The sequence below is a fragment of the Podarcis melisellensis genome, assembly GCF_964234715.1.
Source record: "Podarcis melisellensis genome assembly, chromosome: 7".
In the NCBI taxonomy this organism is placed as follows: domain Eukaryota; kingdom Metazoa; phylum Chordata; class Lepidosauria; order Squamata; family Lacertidae; genus Podarcis; species Podarcis melisellensis.
The window spans coordinates 85,138,678-85,155,683 of record NC_138539.1 but is presented as its reverse complement, the minus strand read 5'-3'; the positions used below and the strand labels follow the sequence as shown (position 1 = coordinate 85,155,683).

General features: G+C 44.9%; 1 protein-coding gene across 8 annotated transcripts in view; it reads left to right on the top strand.

Moving 5' to 3' along the window:
* The window catches only part of PACS2 (phosphofurin acidic cluster sorting protein 2), a 49,734-nt gene that overhangs the window by 24,439 nt on the left and 8,289 nt on the right, over positions 1-17,006 (top strand). For 4 of the 8 annotated variants that reach the window (XR_014170070.1, XM_081917759.1, XM_081917758.1 and 1 more), the window contains exons 15-21: positions 1,600-1,706; positions 5,744-5,898; positions 7,982-8,092; positions 9,050-9,158; positions 11,120-11,152; positions 15,031-15,073; positions 15,841-15,883. Coding sequence is in view for 6 of the 8 variants with exons in the window: in XM_081917759.1 (XP_081773885.1) it covers positions 1,600-1,706; positions 5,744-5,898; positions 7,982-8,092; positions 9,050-9,158; positions 11,120-11,152; positions 15,031-15,073; positions 15,841-15,883 (601 nt within the window). In the remaining 2 variants the exon portion in view is untranslated. The remainder of the gene's footprint in view (positions 1-1,599; positions 1,707-5,743; positions 5,899-7,981; positions 8,093-9,049; positions 9,159-11,119; positions 11,153-15,030; positions 15,074-15,840; positions 15,884-17,006) is intronic. The other 4 variants (XR_014170069.1, XM_081917763.1, XM_081917760.1 and 1 more) reach the window with 2 other exon arrangements.

The following is a 17,006-nucleotide window of genomic DNA, read 5'->3' as shown; positions in this document are numbered from 1 at the left end:
TTGCATCTGATTTTGGGCAGCGTTCAAACCCACGGAGGGTCCCGAACCTGGAATCGCAGGGAAATCTGATTGCAGTAGGTGTGAAACTTATCTAGCTCTCACCAAATGAAGAAACTTCAGGAACATACCACAAAGGAAGACTCTCAACCAGGGTTCAGCAACCGTTTTCAGCTGTGGGCCGGTCCACCATCCCTCAGACCATGTGGGGGGCCGGACTATATTTTTTTGGGGGGGAAATGAACAAATTCCTATGCCCCACAAATAACCCAGAGATGCATTTTAAATAAAAGGACACATTCTACTTGTTATGTACTGAAGTTCTCACTCTGGGCCAGCAGGGGGATACTGTAGATAGTTTTCACTCAGGTCCACATATGCAAATAAGGGATTGAAAGTGACGTTCAGTGATTGGATAGTTCCAGAAAATGGTTACTGTTGCGTTCTAGTGGAGCTCTATATAAGCAGGCTGGCTGAACCCTTCAGTTCAGTTCTGTTCTGGCCTGTGAATAAACAAGAGCTGTTTGAAGAATCACTGTGTTGTCTGATATGTTCGCCCACAACTTAACACTACTCATGTAAAAACCACGCTGATTCCCAGACCATCCGTGGGCTGGATTGAGAAGGCGATTGGGCCGCACCCGGCCCACGAGCCTTAGGTTGCCTACCCCTGCTCTCAACAATAACGGCAGAGATAGTCATTGATATTCTTTAATCGTTAATAAGTATAAAAACATTAAGGTCAGATTTGCTTGCTCACCTGAGCTATAATGGCCCTAGCTGCTTGGTTCTCTGTGCTACGTTGCCCCCCACCCCACAGCTGGACGCAATTTTGAAATACAGAGCTGTGCTTTGAAGTAAAGTTAGGGAACATTCTTGTCCTCACAACATATTTTGCTGTGCTTAACAGATACCCCCACTCAATGGCATCCAGTGTTTCTTCTTTCGAAGAGTTCCTTAGAGCTAGGACCCAAAGCAGTGGATTCAAATTACAAGAAACATTGGGGGGGAGGAATTCCCGACAGTAAGAGCTGTTTGACAGTAGACCTCTCCTTCCTTGGAGGCTTTTAGGCAGAGATTGGATGGCCACCTCTTAGGGATTATAGTGGTGTAGTGGTTAAGAGCGGTGGACTCGTAATCTGGTGAACCGGGTTCGCTTCCCTGCTCCTCCACATGCAGCTGCTGGGTGACCTTGGGCCAGTCACACTTCTCTGAAGTCTCTCAGCCCCACTCACCTCGCAGAGTGTTTGTTGTGGGGGAGGAAGGGAAAGGAGAATGTTAGCCACTTTGAGACTCCTTTGGGTAGTGATAAAGCGGGATATCAAATCCAAACTCTTCCTCTTCTAAATGACCCCCAGGGGCCCTTCCAACTCTACAGTTCTTGGATTCCAGGAGACCTTAACGAACCCGAACAATTTTCTCAAGCTAGTTTGCTTGAAGGATTGTTGGCCACTGCGGCCATGTTTGAATCAATTTATGTTAATACAATAGCGTGTAAATTTATAAAAGGACAGTACAGAAATAACGAAAATAAATCAACAATGCATTAAAAATATATATATAGAAGGTCCTTTTTTTTACAGACTTGTATATCATTCTCAGTTTCTTTCAGATATCTTGCAAAAGCATGGCCTTCCAATCGTCTGCACTTGCTCTTCTGCAGATATCCAGGCAGCTTTCAGCACCATTGTCTCTAGAATACAGAGATAGTAAGTTCTTTTTTTTTTTAATGATATTTATATACATGCTCCCTCCCTCCAGATATACACCCCCCCCTGCCAAGGCCTTCTGCTGTGTCCCAGATTCTCTTGCATGGGCCCAACAGAGCTGCCCTACGTTTTATTGCCGGTAAAAAATAAGGCCACAACTCTCGTCCCTAAGGAGAATTTGAGTTGACTTTCCCTGATGAAGTCTAGCAAGAGAGATGTTTTTCTAAAACCACTTCATTATTTTACCAATATGTATAAGTTACCAAGTGAAAGAATTTTACAATGCGTCTGTCTGAGACATAAGAAACCGACTCTTCTATAAAGGCAGATGGGTGAAGCCAACCGCAGATGTTCAGGGAGGGAAGGCGAGGCTCAGGAGAGATGCTGCACTTGACACTGTCACCAAGGCAGCTCTCTGTAAACGCCCATAAAAATGGCAAAAGTAGTTTCTTTCCCAGATAGGTTTCGTCTTAAACAACTGCAGAAACAACAAATAAAGAGCTCACTTGTAATATATCAGTGGTTCAGTGCTCATTTCTTCTCTTTCCAAAATGGATTTTATCTTGAACAATTGCAAACGTAATACAGAGTCCACTTGTGATATTGCAGTCGTCATTGTATCACCACCCTGTTCAGCGGAGACGCTGGCAGATACCAGCGTCATAGAGGGATGCTCACTGAGGAAGCTTGGCACTCAACATAATGAATGACCCAGCCTCCCTACAAACTGAAAGACATTTCCATAAATTTGCTAGCTATAAGCACCAGGCTGTGTGGTACCCCACTGCTTTTACTGCTTGAATCCAAAATTACTTTTGTCAGTATCCATTTTCTTTGTTGCCCTCTGCAGGAATGCATCCCCCCTCCTTTTAATTGTTTGTATTTCCTTATAAAGAGTCTGAAACGTGGTTTAAAACATGCAGTTGTAAGCTAATGTCCTCCCCGGTAGCTTCCTTATCTCCTGGTGAGATACCATTATGTATTGAGTAGAAGCCTGCTTGTAGCATCTGTATAAAGACAACTCTTGATAGATGGCTGTTTTCTGGGACGAGCGTAAGTGGCGAGCTCGGCTTCTGCAGCACATAACCCCCAACAGCCCCAATACATCCTTTGCTGTCGCAGCAAACTGTGGCCGTGGCACAGGCACTTTCGTGGCCATCCCACCCAGAATGACTTGCTCTGAAGAAGGCCCCTTTAGCTTCGTCCTAACCACAGAGCCTAGGACTTGCCAATCAGAAGGTCGGCGGTTCAAATCCCCGCAACGGGGTGAGCTTCTGTTGCTCCGTCCCTGCTCCTGCCAACCTAGCAGTTCGAAAGCATGTTCAAGTGCAAGTAGATAAATAGGTACCGCTCCAGCGGGAAAGTAAACGGTGTTTCTGTGCGCTGCTCTGGTTTGCCAGAAGCGGCTTAGTCATGCTGGCCACATGACCTGGAAGCTGTACGCCGGCTCCCTCAGCCTATAACGCGAGATGAGCGCCGCAACCCCAGAGTCGGCCACGACTGGACCTAATGGTCAGGGGCCCCTTTACCTTTACCTAGAGCAAAGGAGGGAGGAGATGGGGGCACAGGGTTCATTGGCAGGGGTGCATTGCCGCCCTTCCAGCAACAAAGAAGCAGAAAACTCAAAGTTTTCATTTCTACACTGCCACCACTGCCATGAAGAGGAAAGGGGGCAGAGACAGGAGGAAATGGTGGTGGTGGCTCAGTGTCACGGCTTTGGGAAAGTGTTGCATTCCAAAAGCAAGGAAGAATTGGACTCTGATTAATAAAATACACACAAGGCTTCACCAGCAAGACTCTGGGAGGCAGTGCGAATAATCCTCCGTCCACCCCTTGGCCCAGGTCGTTTTATTCACAAAAGAACTTTTTACACAGTGTTCATAAGAACCAATCAGATGTCCTCTGAGCATTTCAAAAAACCCCATGTGGGACAAAGTCAGATCAGAAGAAATCCTCTTAACTACAAATAAACTATTTTCTACCTGAGCATGCATACATAGTTCAGAGTAAATAAAATAGGAATCAAGGAGGAAGGAGGAATGTTTTTAGCAAACTCCAGAGGTCATAAACAGCAGTAAACAGGAGAGGAAGGACAGGTAGTATTTACCGTCTCTCTTCCTGGCCCTTACATTATCAAAACTAAAGAAAGGTACATCAAAGAAGCTAACTACTACCTTTGTGGCCCAGGATGCCTGGTGAAGCAACCGGCAACTGGTCTGTGTTTAGAATGCTTATACGTGCCTGTCAGGCATAGAGAAAGCAAATGGCAGAGGTGTAGAGGTTTGTGGGATTTGATCAGAAATTATTGTCAATGAATCAAACCCAGTCACTGCAATGCTTTCATTGCTGACACAATGGCTTGCTCCATATTTAATTATTCCTCGTAATCCCACCTGACCCCCCACAGGAAAGCTGTTTCTCCCCCGGTTGCAGCAAGAGCAGAGAAAAGAAGGTAGAGTCCTTTTTAATGAGTTTATTCATTCAGAATAGTGAGTGACAAAAGAACGCGGTAAGCCTGGACAAGCTCCAACTGGGCTCCTCCTCCCTCCTCCCTAGCAACAGCATCTCCCCTTAAGGAGGCCGTTCGTGGCCAAATGTCTCTGATTCTTTCCTTCCTGCACTCTTAACAAACGCCGGGTTCTGAGAGAAGGGGGGGGGGTCAGAAATACTCTCCAGTGACAATGTGTCAGCTGGCTGCCCTGTCCTGCTTCTGTCTCCCTGCCCCCTTCTTCTAACACTTCCCAATTCTTTGGTTCATCTGTCTCTGAGCTGTGACTTTACTCCAACCCCTCAACCCCCTGCTGTAAATCAAAGCTGCATTCCTCTTCTTCTGCAGTGTCAGGACAAGGAGGGTGTGTGTTTGTGCGCGCCCCATTCCTCCTCCGTCTCGCCCTCTTGAGTCCATTCCCTGACACTCAGGCAGTGCGACCGCTTGTTAGATTTCTGTTACGCCACTGTGCAGTTTTTGGAGTCACAAGACTCTGTTTACATTCCAGACTGTTGGAAGTCTCACGGGAGATGGATGTTGATGTTACTGGTTTCCTGTTTCTTTGTTCCAGTTGTTCACTGACTCTCACAGAGAGCAGATGCATATTCTTTTCTGTCCTGCATAGTTAGAAATAAACATAGCGATGTAGCATATATTTCTCGCCCTTCTGCTGTTTGGATACTCTGTGTAATGGGGAAGCGTGCCTGAAGCCTCATTAAAGGCTTAGGTTGCTAATCACTGTCGGAGGAGAGCCTCGATGGATTCCGAAGTACGTCATGGAGGAGAGCCATTTGAGCTTGGTCACAACGGAAGCTCCGACACCGCTTAGGCCACCCTTGGCTGTAACTCGGTCAATACTCTGTATGCAAAAGGTCCCAGGTTCAATCTGAAGCCCCAGAGAGTCACCGCTGAGCTGGATGGATCGGTTTTGTAACCTGGTCTAAGGGAGCTCCCTAATACTGGCAAGTATATAGGAAGCCCCCTTAGGAGATGTCAGCCCATTGGTCCATCCTGGCAGTGGCTCTCCAGAGTTTCAATCCAAAGATATTTCCAGCCCTACCTGGAGGTGCCAGGGGTAGGATGTGGAACCTTCTGCATGCAAAGCAAATGTTCTGCCCTATAGCTAGCATACTGATGGTGCTGAAGTTGACTTGCATACAAAATTAAGGTTGTTGTGGACAGTTTGTCTGATTAATCGTAACTTTCTTACAGTTGGAACAAAAACATAGCAAAAAGAAGCAAGCAAACAAAAAAAACATCAGGCAGGCCACTGTTCCTATCTTTTTAAACAAACCTCCTGTCCTTTGACTAAATAAAATGGGAGTCACGTGAATGATTCTCTTCTGGTTCATAAGGCTGATGTAGCTCACTGTCTAAGAGACCAAAGCTCAAATTTGCTGGTAGGAAGTCGCTGAGTGCCTATTTGCTTTCAGTCTTGACCTTCTGTCATAAGTATGTACTTACAGTTAGGTTAATAATGTACGTGGTACAAAATACCTATCAATCTCTGGATTTTATTTAAAAGCAGTAATATTCCCTTTCTCTTCAGCTGCAACTGCAATTCTCAGCCTCCCAATCCAATTAAAATTGCAATTGCGGGAGCCCAGAATTACCTCAGTGCTGTGCTGAGGCTCTTTGTAGAACAACTGTCTCACAAAACCCCAGACTGGCTCAGCTACATGAGATTTCTTATCATACCAGTAGGTAAGCAAGCTTTTCTGTCCTTTCTTCTTCCTTTGAATTAACCTTTTTCTCACTACATCACAACACAGGAACTGTTTGTCTGTTCAAGTTGTGTTGTCCGCTCTGGCTATAATGCTCTTGTACAGGGTTGCTGGATATTAAATATAACAATGGCAGCCTCTAGAACACCAGCACTTTCCTATCACTCCCCTTCTAAACTTTGTGGCAGAATGAGAAGGATAGCTAGCAGTCAGAGCTTCAACTGGAGTGGAGGTTATTTATAGTTCCTTCCATTGTGCATTGCAAATTGGAACTGAATCTAAGCAAGACAGATGTTCTATAAGTGGACTGTTCCAGTGTGCAGGCGTTGGCAGAATGACCTGCTCTTAATGGGGCCACACACCCCTTGAAGGGGCAGGTCCATAATCTGGGATGCTCCAGGAACCATGGTTGTTCCTTGAGGGCCAGCTGGCCTCAGTGGTTAGGAGTGCCTGTGCTGATGTGCCAACCACTGCCATTTCTGCATAGGGATAGCCTGGGCATGGTTACTTGGGCTGTGGTAACATCTAAGTTGGACTACAGTGGTGCCTCGCAAGACGAAATTAATTCGTTCCGCAAGTTTTTTCTTCTTGCGAGTTTTTCGTCTTGCGAAGCTCGGTTTCCCATAGGAATGCATTGAAAATCAATCAATGCGTTCCTATGGAAACCTCCTTCAGACCAGGTCCGGGTCCCCCGACCTCTTCTGAAGGCTGGGGGGGGGGGACAAGGGCTTTTCTTCCCACCCCCAGCATTTTAAAAAACCCCGGGACAGCGGAGGACTTCTCCGCTGTCCGGGGCGATCTTAAAATGCTGGTGGGCGGCAGCGAAGACCTCTTCTGAAGGCCGGCGGGGGGCGAAAATCTTTGCTCCCCCCCCCCGCCTGCCTTCAAAAGCTCTCCCGGGAAGGCAGGCAGGGGGGAGCAAAGACTTTTGCCCCCTGCCGGCCTTCAGAAGAGGTCCTGGGCAAAAGTCTTTGCTCCCCCCGCCTGCCTTCAAAAGCCGTCGGGGATAGCAGGAAGCGCTTCCCTGCTATCCCGGACTGCTTTTAAAATGCTGGCGGTGGGGAGCAAAGCCTTTCGGCCCCCGCCGGCCTTCCTGGACCTCTTCTGAAGGCCGGAGGGGGGGGGGAAAGGCTTTGCTCCCCACCGCCAGCATTTAAAAGAGGTCCCCGGAGATTTCCCTATGGCTTTCTTCTTGCCAAGCAAGCACATAGGGAAATTCGTCTTGCGAAGCAACTCGCAAACGGAAAACCCTTTCGTCTTGCGGGTTTTCCGTCTTGCGAGGCATTCGTCTTGCGGGGCACCACTGTACAGTGGTGCCTCGCAAGACGAAATGAATCTGTTCCACGAGACTCTTCGTCTTGCGTTTTTTTCGTCTTGCGAAGCACGGCTATTAATGGCTTAGCGGCTATTAGCGGCTTAGCGGCTATTAACGGCTTAGCGGCTTTAAGAAAAAGGAAACAAACTCGCAAGAACTCGCAAGACGTTTCGTCTTGCGAAGCAAGCCCATAGGGAAATTCGTCTTGCGGAACGACTCAAAAAACGGAAAACTCTTTCGTCTTGCGCGTTTTTCGTCTTGCGAGGCATTCGTCTTGCGAGGTACCACTGTACTGTAATTCACTTTACATGGATCTGCCCTTGAAGACATCTGGAAATTGCAGCTAGTGCAGAATGTTACAGGAGGAATCTCAATAGGGGCAACAGGCCACAAGCATATAGCGCTGTAGTAATCTGACGTCTCCCAACCCCACGGAAGATTTTTATTATGTAACAAAGTTGTATATAATAAGGAGCGTCCTGCTTTATTTCCTACCTTTGTTTCTACTGCCTAATTTGTGACCGCTTACTTTCCATTTAAAAACACTAAGAACTTCTCACAACCCAGAAGAGGAAGAAGAAACAGAATTTCAGCGACTTTTCACAATTTTGAGCACATCTTCACTCTGAAGGCAATAAGTTGGGATATCCTTTCTTCTGACCACTAAAGGGATATAGACGTAATATATTCTGTACTGCTATTGTGCATCTGCCATACAGAACAGATTTATTTGTTGTGTTGTTTACAGGTTGTCATCCGGTGGCAAAGTATCTGGGTTCCGTTGATTGTCAGTATAACTACTTCTTCCAAGATTTGTCCTGGAAAGATTTATTTAACAGACTCGAAGCACAAAATGCTGGTAAGGCTGTCTTAATACTTATTTGCATCAGGTTGACTGAATTGATAACTTTGAAAAAGAATAATTGTTTACTGCAGGGCATTGCCACTAATACCTGCTGTGTCCCATTAGTGGAATTAGTTGAATTTTCCTTTTAGAGTCTAATAGTATCTCAAGTCCTCCCACCTGGAGCTGGGAGAAGGTAGCCGTGGTTGGCATCTGCCATTCTACCCGTTGAATTCGGGTAACAGATGCCATGTCATGGCACTCTTAAGCTGGTACAGAGAAAATAAGGCCGTTGGAGGTGACATGGCCATATTATTTTAAAAAGTAAATGTGAAAAAGAGCTTTATTTGAGAAAAAATGCTCTGTGGATGTGTTGTATACAGAGATCAGAACAGTCATCACCATGATGCCCTCCTTAGGACTCTGACTGGTTGTTGTTGGAAACAGAAAAGTTGGGAGTAGGTAGATTCAGCAAGCAGGGACGCGGGTGGTGCTGTGGGTTAAACCACAGAGCCTAGGTCTTGCCGATCAGAAGGTTGGCAGTTTGAATCCCCGTGACGGGGTGAGCTCCCGTTGCTCGGTCCCTGCTCCTGCTAACATAGCAGTTCAAAAGCACATCAAAGTGCGAGTAGATAAATAGGTACTGCTCCAGCGGGAAGGTAAATGGCGTTTCCGTGCGCTGCTCTGGTTCGCCAGAAGCGGCTTAGTCATACTGGCCCCATGACCCGGAAGCTGTACGCCGGCTCCCTCGGCCAATAAAGCGAGATGAGCGCCGCAACCCCAGAGTCAGCCATGACTGGACCTAATGGTCAGGGGTCCCTTTACCTTTACTAGATCCAGCAAGCAATTTCTTCTACTCTGGGACCCTTCAGGAGGGAGGGTGGGGTATAAATTGGGTGGATGAATGGATGGATGGACTTGCAGTTCCTTCGAAATGCATGGCAAATGGTCATGTGCTTCTCTCTGTTTCAGTCCAGGAATCACCTGACATTGTCTCCAGAATAACTCAGTACCTAGTGGGAGCAAACTGTGCCCACCAGTTGCCCATTGCAGAAGCCATGTTGACATACAAGCAGAAAAGGTACATTTTTAATGAAAAAGCAATTTCTCCTTGGTAGCCAGGAAATCTGGGCAGCTGGACGACATTTTCCAAGTATGATAAGCCAGTCAATAGCCCTTTCGATAATAATCAATTCAAAGCAAAGTACTGCTTGTGGAAATATTTGTACTTTGAATGCAGCCCATGTGATATTACAGAAAGGCAGCTAGGTCCTTTTACAGTCGTACCTCGGGTTACAGACGCTTCACGTTACAGGCACTTCAGGTTACAGTCTCCACTAACCCAGAAATAGTATCTCGGGTTAAGAACTTTGCTTCAGGAAGAGAACAGAAATCCCGCAGCAGCAGCGGGAGGCCCCATTAGCTAAAGTGGTACCTCAGGTTAAGAACAGTTTCAGGTTAAGAACGGACCTTTGGAATGAATTAGGTTCTTAACCTGAGGTACCAGTGTATTGGCTTGGTAGTGTGGGAATCTCAGCATCGCCATTTTGTCCTGTGCCATCTGCATAACATGAAGAGCTTTTCAGCTGCGCAACACATATGATTCCAGGCTTCTCATATTACTTTAACAACATCGGAAGGTGCAGTGCTGCTGGATGTAACTATATTACACAGCCTCACAAATTAGAGAAGCTTCGCTTCCTTGGAAATTGATAGGATGCCTCCTCCCCACCCCCCCAAAAAACAACAAAGAATAAAGCTTAACATAAGAATAAAAAAAAAAGAATCCCAAAAGCCTGGTGAAGAAAATCAAAGGCAACAAGCATTGCATTGCAGGGGTTAGACTGAATGACTCTAGGGGTCCCTTAAAATCTACACAATTCTACAATTCCATAAGCACACCAGACTGAGTGCAAATCCATTCAGGCTTGTCTAACGTTTGAAAAGGTGAATTGAGTTATCGTTGCTACCTATGACTTCTGGCGGTTCCCTCACCGCGAGAAGTGAGGTTACAGGGCCTTCTCGGTAGTGGCACCCGCCCTGTGGAATGCCATCCTATTAGATGTCAAGGAAATAAGCAGCTACAGTGGTGCCTCGCAAGACGAAATTAATCCGTTCCGTGAGGCTCTTCGTATAGCGGTTTTTTCGTCTTGCGAAGCAAGCCCATTGACAGCTTAGCGGATTAGCGCTACAGCTGTCAAGCAGCTTCCAGCGATCAGCTGTTAAGCGGCTTATCAGCGGAACAGCTGATAAGCGGCTTAGCGGCTTAAGAAAAGGGCGAAAAAACCCGCGGGGAGGATGCAAGATTTTTTTCGTCTTGCGAAGCAGCCCCATAGGGGAATTCGTTTTGCGAAGCGCCTCCAAAACGGAAAACCCTTTTGTCTAGCGGGTTTTTCGTCTTGCGAGGCGTTCGTCTTGCGGGGCACCACTGTATCCTATTTTTAAAAGACATCTGAAGGCAGCCCTGTTTAAGGGAGCTTTTAATGTTTAATGCTGTATTGTGTTTTTAATATTCGATTGGGAGCAGAGTGGCTGGGGAAACTCAGCCAGATGGACGGTGTATAAATAATAAATTATTATTATTATTTATGATCTAAAAACGGTTTAATAGTTAACGCAATTGGGAAAGGCGCTTGCCTACCAAAGGTCTGACCGCAGTCTCTCTCATCTATTCAAAAGCTGGCCATTCCTGCTAGTCCTTATTAAGGTGGGAGTTGCCTGTCACTCAGCAGAACGGGACTGGCAGCAGCGCTGAGCTTCCCCACACTACCATGATAATGTGAGATGGGACCACATGAGAGGAACCGACACTGCAGCTCCTCTCCCCGCACTGCCCCCCCCGAAAGAACTGGGTTCATGTCAGAATGGGGAGGACCCGCAGCATGGCAGCTTCTTCTCCAAAGGCGGCTGCCATAGCAGTGGAAAGTTAAGGAGGATTGGCTCTGTTGTGGCTTCCAACCCACTGGGATCCAGTGTTAACGTTTTGTTTGTCTCCATAAGTATAATAATTTATTTATTTTTCTTTTGATTGCTTCTGAAAAGGAAAAAGAACTTTCATTTTGAATTTAATATAAGGTACTTGTCTGTCTAGATCACCCTCTTCTTATCCTATACATCTTATTTCCTTTGCTGGTCTTTCACCACCTTCATGGTATTTATAAGGCTGGAATGTTCAATTTGTTATATATATATATATATACACGCAATTTGCTGCTTTTGACATTATTTGAAGAGGCAGAATACATTGTCCAAAAGAATCAAGAGAAAAGGCATTTACTCAAGAATGGTTGGGGTAAAGTTTGTATAGGTCATTCCGTAAGTTAGCGCTAACGCACTTCAATGCTGGCTGGCTGGTTATTTAGCTCAGCAAGTTCTGAAATAGTCCATACAACTTTTTTCCAATTCACATACCCCTTCCCTCTATGCTTATGCTATAGCAATTATGGTAAGGAGGCTGGTATGGCTAGGACCATTCTGCATGCTGCTTAGCTTGCCCTCTTTGTTCTACATAAGGTGTTTGGAAGTTGCATTTCTCTGGAAAGCAGTGGCCATGGGAACTCCAAAATCATCAGCCCCTTGTCTCATTGGTGGTCATTAGCCTAAATGCTAGGGATGAAGAGCTTGACACCTGCTTATGTTTTGCTTTAGGAATTGCTATGCTATTATCCTGTAGTAATAATGGTTTTGTTTCATCTTCACTTTAGCAATATTAAATTGATTTGGAAGAGAGATAGAATTTTCCCAAATATCCTTCACAATGGGCTGTATCCATCCCTTTTTGGTATACATTCAGAACTCCAGAAACAAGAATGGAGCCTGGGAAATCTTTCTGTTGGAAAATTCCAGCTTGTATTGGCTTGAATGGGTTTTTTTGTAAATCCATATTATTCGGCAACGAAAGCAAATGTGGAAATGAAAAAAAGCAAAGTCTTGAAAAAGGTGGGGACATAGGCAATGTAGACAAATCTGGAGCTGTCATGGGGCACTTATTCATATTGAACGGTCCATAAAGGGACCATTATTCTGTTCCACTTCAGTTAAATGATCCGAGTGACTCCATGATAGTAAGTGTGCTCACATTGCTGCATCATAGTATTTACATATAGAGGGAAACGACCACCCTCTATTTTATTGTATTTATTAATGTCCTAGCAGATACGCTAGGCTTTTTCTTGCCCCAATAAAGTCTATCAATGGTTTTGGACATGCCATAATCACTTAGGTCCATTTTGAGTAGAATATTTTTAAAAAGGAATAATATTTTTGGAAGTGTCATGATCGTATCTGTTGCCGTCTTTCCCATCCATGCTTTCCATAGAAATGTAGCTTCCACGAGTGTGGATACGACTGTGTTTGTGTCTCACCCTCGGAGCATAACAGTCCCGAATAAGCCACTCTGTTAATAATAGTATGTGAAGCAAAGTCAGTGCAATTCTATTGGTTCAGGATTATGTAAGCACTTGGTACAAAAATGATAGCCATTTCAAAGAATATTAGGGTGCATTAGGAATGATTTCATAGGGCCTTGCTTTCTGCCCCAAGCAACTGCTGTATCAGAGCTGAGCACTTTAACTTCTCTTTAGACCTTCCCTTTTCCTTTGGGGCTTTCCCAATTTCTTATGTGGCCAAAAGCAAGCAACTTCAAATCTACACGGGTCTTGAACAGATCTAGTGCAAGGGCAGAAAATTCTACAAGACAGCAATTAACTGGGAGTAGGCCAGTGAGACTCAGTAGAACTTCCTTCCAGAACTTCCTTCTGAGTAATTCTGCATAGGATTACTCTGCCATTGTATTTGGGATCTTCAAATTCTTTTATTGTGTTCTTTCAGTCAGCCCTAGTGATCTGAGGAATTGAAAAAGAGAAACATTTTTACAAGCAGTTTCCCAACAATCTCTGTGATGCTGACTGACCATAGCTGTCAACTTTTCCTTTTTTAAAGGGAAATTCCCTTATTCTGAATAGGATTCCTCGCAAGAAAAGGGAAAGGTTGACAGCTATGTGACTGACTCAAGTCCCTTCCTCCTTTCCTTCCTTCTCCATTCTTGGTCATGGCAAAAACCAACCAAAACACTGTTGCATGAACTGCGAATGTGTTGTGCAGAAGCTTCCTTCTGTCTGTTTGGGAGTACTGTATATGGTGATGAGTTCAGGTGCTTGGAAGAGGAAGAGTCCCTGGAAAATCTAATGTGGCATTTTAATCCTATTGAGGTAATTCCGCTTGAAATCCAACCAACCTACTTCCTTGGGTTCGGTCCATTTCAGCATCTGATAAATTGGACTCTTAAGGCCCTAAGATGAATTTTTTAGTTTTCCAGACTGTCATATGCTTGGGTTTGAAAGCAGAGGCAATTCATCCATTTGAGTGCAATTCATCCATTTGAGCAGGATTTGAGTACAAGCTTCCAGCAACTGGCGTTCAGAAGCACACTGTCTCCAAATGTTCAAAACTTACATTTCACACTTCACTTCCTTCCTTTCTGTCATAATATGTTGTTGATCCCAAGGCTTTCTCACTGGCTTGGTTTGACAATATACACTTCATTTGGAACAAACCTTTGGTTGCAGTGAAAGAAGCCATTTTGAGCATGTGTTGGTTTGCTCCTGATTGGAGCAAACTCTGGCAGTTCTTTTCACAACCTGGCAGTAAAAGCTATCCATTATAAAAAAGGGATGAATGGGAGTATAAGCTTTAGATAAATATGCCCTGCACTTTCTGCAATTTTTAGAAGTTGCCTTAAGTGGAGATACATGATCTGGACACATGGATTGGATTGGAATTTTGTGTTATTAGGTTACCTGAAGGATTGCCTCTCCTCATATAAACCGTCCCAGACTCTTGTGTTCATTCACTGAGACCCTTCTTTGTGTGCCTCCTCCACATGATGTCTGGAGAGTGGCAACATGAGAATGGGCCTTTTCTACAGTGGCTCCCTGCTTGTGGAATGAATACTTTCCGCAGGGAGGCTCGCTGGGTGCCTTCATTATTTATATTTTAGGTGCCTGGGGAATCAGCCTGGCCTGATTAATATTCTACAGCCTTTACAATGTGTCTGTGGGAAGGTGTGGGGTGGGTTTTTATCTTCTGTTATTTTTCTTTCAAAACTTGTGTTTTTATATTGTATTTTACTCTGTAAAGGAACGCGGGTGGCACTGTGGGTAAAACCTCAGTGCCTAGGGCTTGCCGATCGTATGGTCGGCAGTTCGAATCCCCGCGGCGAGGTGAGCTCCCGTCTTTCGGTCCCAGCTCCTGCCCACCTAGCAGTTCGAAAGCATCTCTAAGTGCAAGTAGATAAATAGGTACCACTTTATAGCGGGAAGGTAAACGGCGTTTCCATGTGCGGTGCTGGTGCAGGCTCGCCAGAGCAGCTTCGTCACGCTGGCCACGTGACCCGGAAGTGTCTCCGGACAGCGCTGGCCCTCGGCCTCTTAAGTGAGTTGGGCGCACAACCCTAGAGTCGGACACGACTGGCCCATACGGGCAGGGGTACCTTTACCTTTTTACTCTGTAAACTGCCCTGATATCTTGTGATGAAGGGCAGTATATGAATATAATAAAATAAAATAAGTAAATGGTACCTAGTTTTACATTGCAAAATGCATAATATTTGCTTGTAATGGGAAATTCAACATAATCTACATATACTGTTAGTCACCTCTTTTATATATTATTTGAATAAATTTTCTCTTTATGTTAAATCATGTTGCTCTAACTACACAAGTGTCAAAGTAAGGACAAGTGTGCTGTTTTTATAAGTGCGCATGTTTGTGTGCACATATCAGTGTGCCGGCTAAATTTCATTCTGCATGGGTTTGCAGCAGAAGAATTATTCTGGGCCTATAGAAAAGTCTATGCTTGCATGTTTTTTGCAACCACTGCACGCTTGATAGTAACAATAAGAAAATTTCCAGCTTCTGGCTTTTGAAATGATCATGATTCTCTGATCTTTTTAGCCCAGATGAAGAATCTGCTCAGAAGTTCATCCCTTTTGTTGGAGTGAGTAGTATTTTTTTTCCATTAAGAATTCTGACAAATTTTCATCCCCAAATATTTTCATGCTGAAAAGTGTGCTTTCAGAGATTACAACAAACACCCCCAAATCCCCGTCTTTAATTTTTCCACATTTTTATGCTTGTTTACAGCTGTTACGTCCACAATCTATGGCAGCAGCATAATTTTTAACAAATCCGAAGATGACGTTTTCCTTCTCAATCACAGAGCATGTTAGTTAATATCCTGTTGTTGTGGAGCTACATAGTCAGTCATATTTGGCTATGTTATGCAACCAAAGCTGTATTGCCCTCACTCTGAAACTCTGGCCCAGTTCTACATGCACATGTACACATTGAACCTTGTGTCCCATTAAGAGCAATTGCAATATTTCCTTGGATACTTCATGACTGATGCTTCCCATTTACTGAACTGTGCTTTGACCTCAGTGCAGGTAACCAAATTTATTTTACTTTTTTATTTGTTGAATTCGTATACTGCCCTTCACCTGAAGATTGCAACACTGAAATTCAAAATGAAAACACAAAATACAGAATAAAACAAAAACAAACCGGTAGTATCCCACCTCCCACAAAGCAGTTAACTTTAGCCTGATTAGCAAGTCAGTGGGGGCACATTTCCCACCCCCAAAACACTTCTCTTTTGAGCTCCCCTCAGCAACAAAGTCAGCTGCTTTTCAATGGGTACAGGGAACTGATTAAACTGTCACTGCAGAGCTAATAATTCTATGTAAAATGTTTTTCTTCCTCCAGGTGGTAAAAGTTGGAATAGTTGAACAGTCCTCTGCAACTTCAGGTAATAAAAACTTTCAATGATGTTGTCATTTGTCACTAAAGCATGGCATGGGTGTTGGAGGCCAGTATACTCGGAGTCAAGAGTGGATTTCATGCTCTTTATTCAGCTCATAGTGGTGAGGAGGAATGGAAGTTCCCCCACAATATCTGCTTTATATACATTATTTACACAATGGGCTGCACGTGATTGGCTAATTCCGGGGTTCTCCTCTAAGCCAATCAAGTTGTGGATTCACTTCCACCTGGAGCTGGATTGGGTGGCTCCTGCGGACCAGTCATACTGCTGCATTGTTCTAGGACCAATCAGACTGCTGCATTTTGGATCCTAATCAACTCAGTACATAACACGATCCCAGATGTCTGTTTTTCAATTGTATTTTATAATAGTGCCCCAACAGAATTATGTTGTCCAGATCAAGGGAAGCAATAGTCTCGGCTCTGTTCTGCGACCAGTTCTGAGCACCACAGTTGAAGAAGGATCTTGAAAAGCTCGAAGGTTTTCAGATGCTGGAGCCCTACTGCCTGGGCAAGAGGACCCTTGGTCCCCATCGGAGCATCACATCTCCCTCCCTAAGCCAGGCAAAAGCTTCCTGGGCTTTGGGAGGGAGGCACCAGGCTTTAAAGGTTTAATACTCTAATTTACTGGGAACGTTTAGGGGACTAACGTAGTCTCCCTAGTCCACTGACCTCACTCCATTGCATGCTCACAAGGTCTTTCAGCTTCCGAGCACAATTCAAAGTGTTGGTGCTGACCTTTAAAGCCCTAAAGGGCCTTGGTCCTGTATACCTGAAGGAGCATCTCCACCCCCATCGTTCTACCCGGAAACTGAGGTCCAGCTCCGAGGGCCTTCTGGCGGTTCCCTCACTGCGAGAGGCCAAGTTACAGGGAACCAGGCAGAGGGCCTTCTCAGTAGTGGCGCCCTCCCTGTGGAACGCCCTCCCACCAGATGTCAAAGAGAACAACAACTACCAGACTTTTAGAAGACATCTGAAGGCAGCCCTGTTTAGGGAATCTTTTAATGTTTGATGTATTACGGTATTTTATTATTTTATTGGAAGCCACCCAGAGTGGCTGGGGAAGCCCAGCCAGATGGGTGGGATATAAACAATAAATTATTATTATT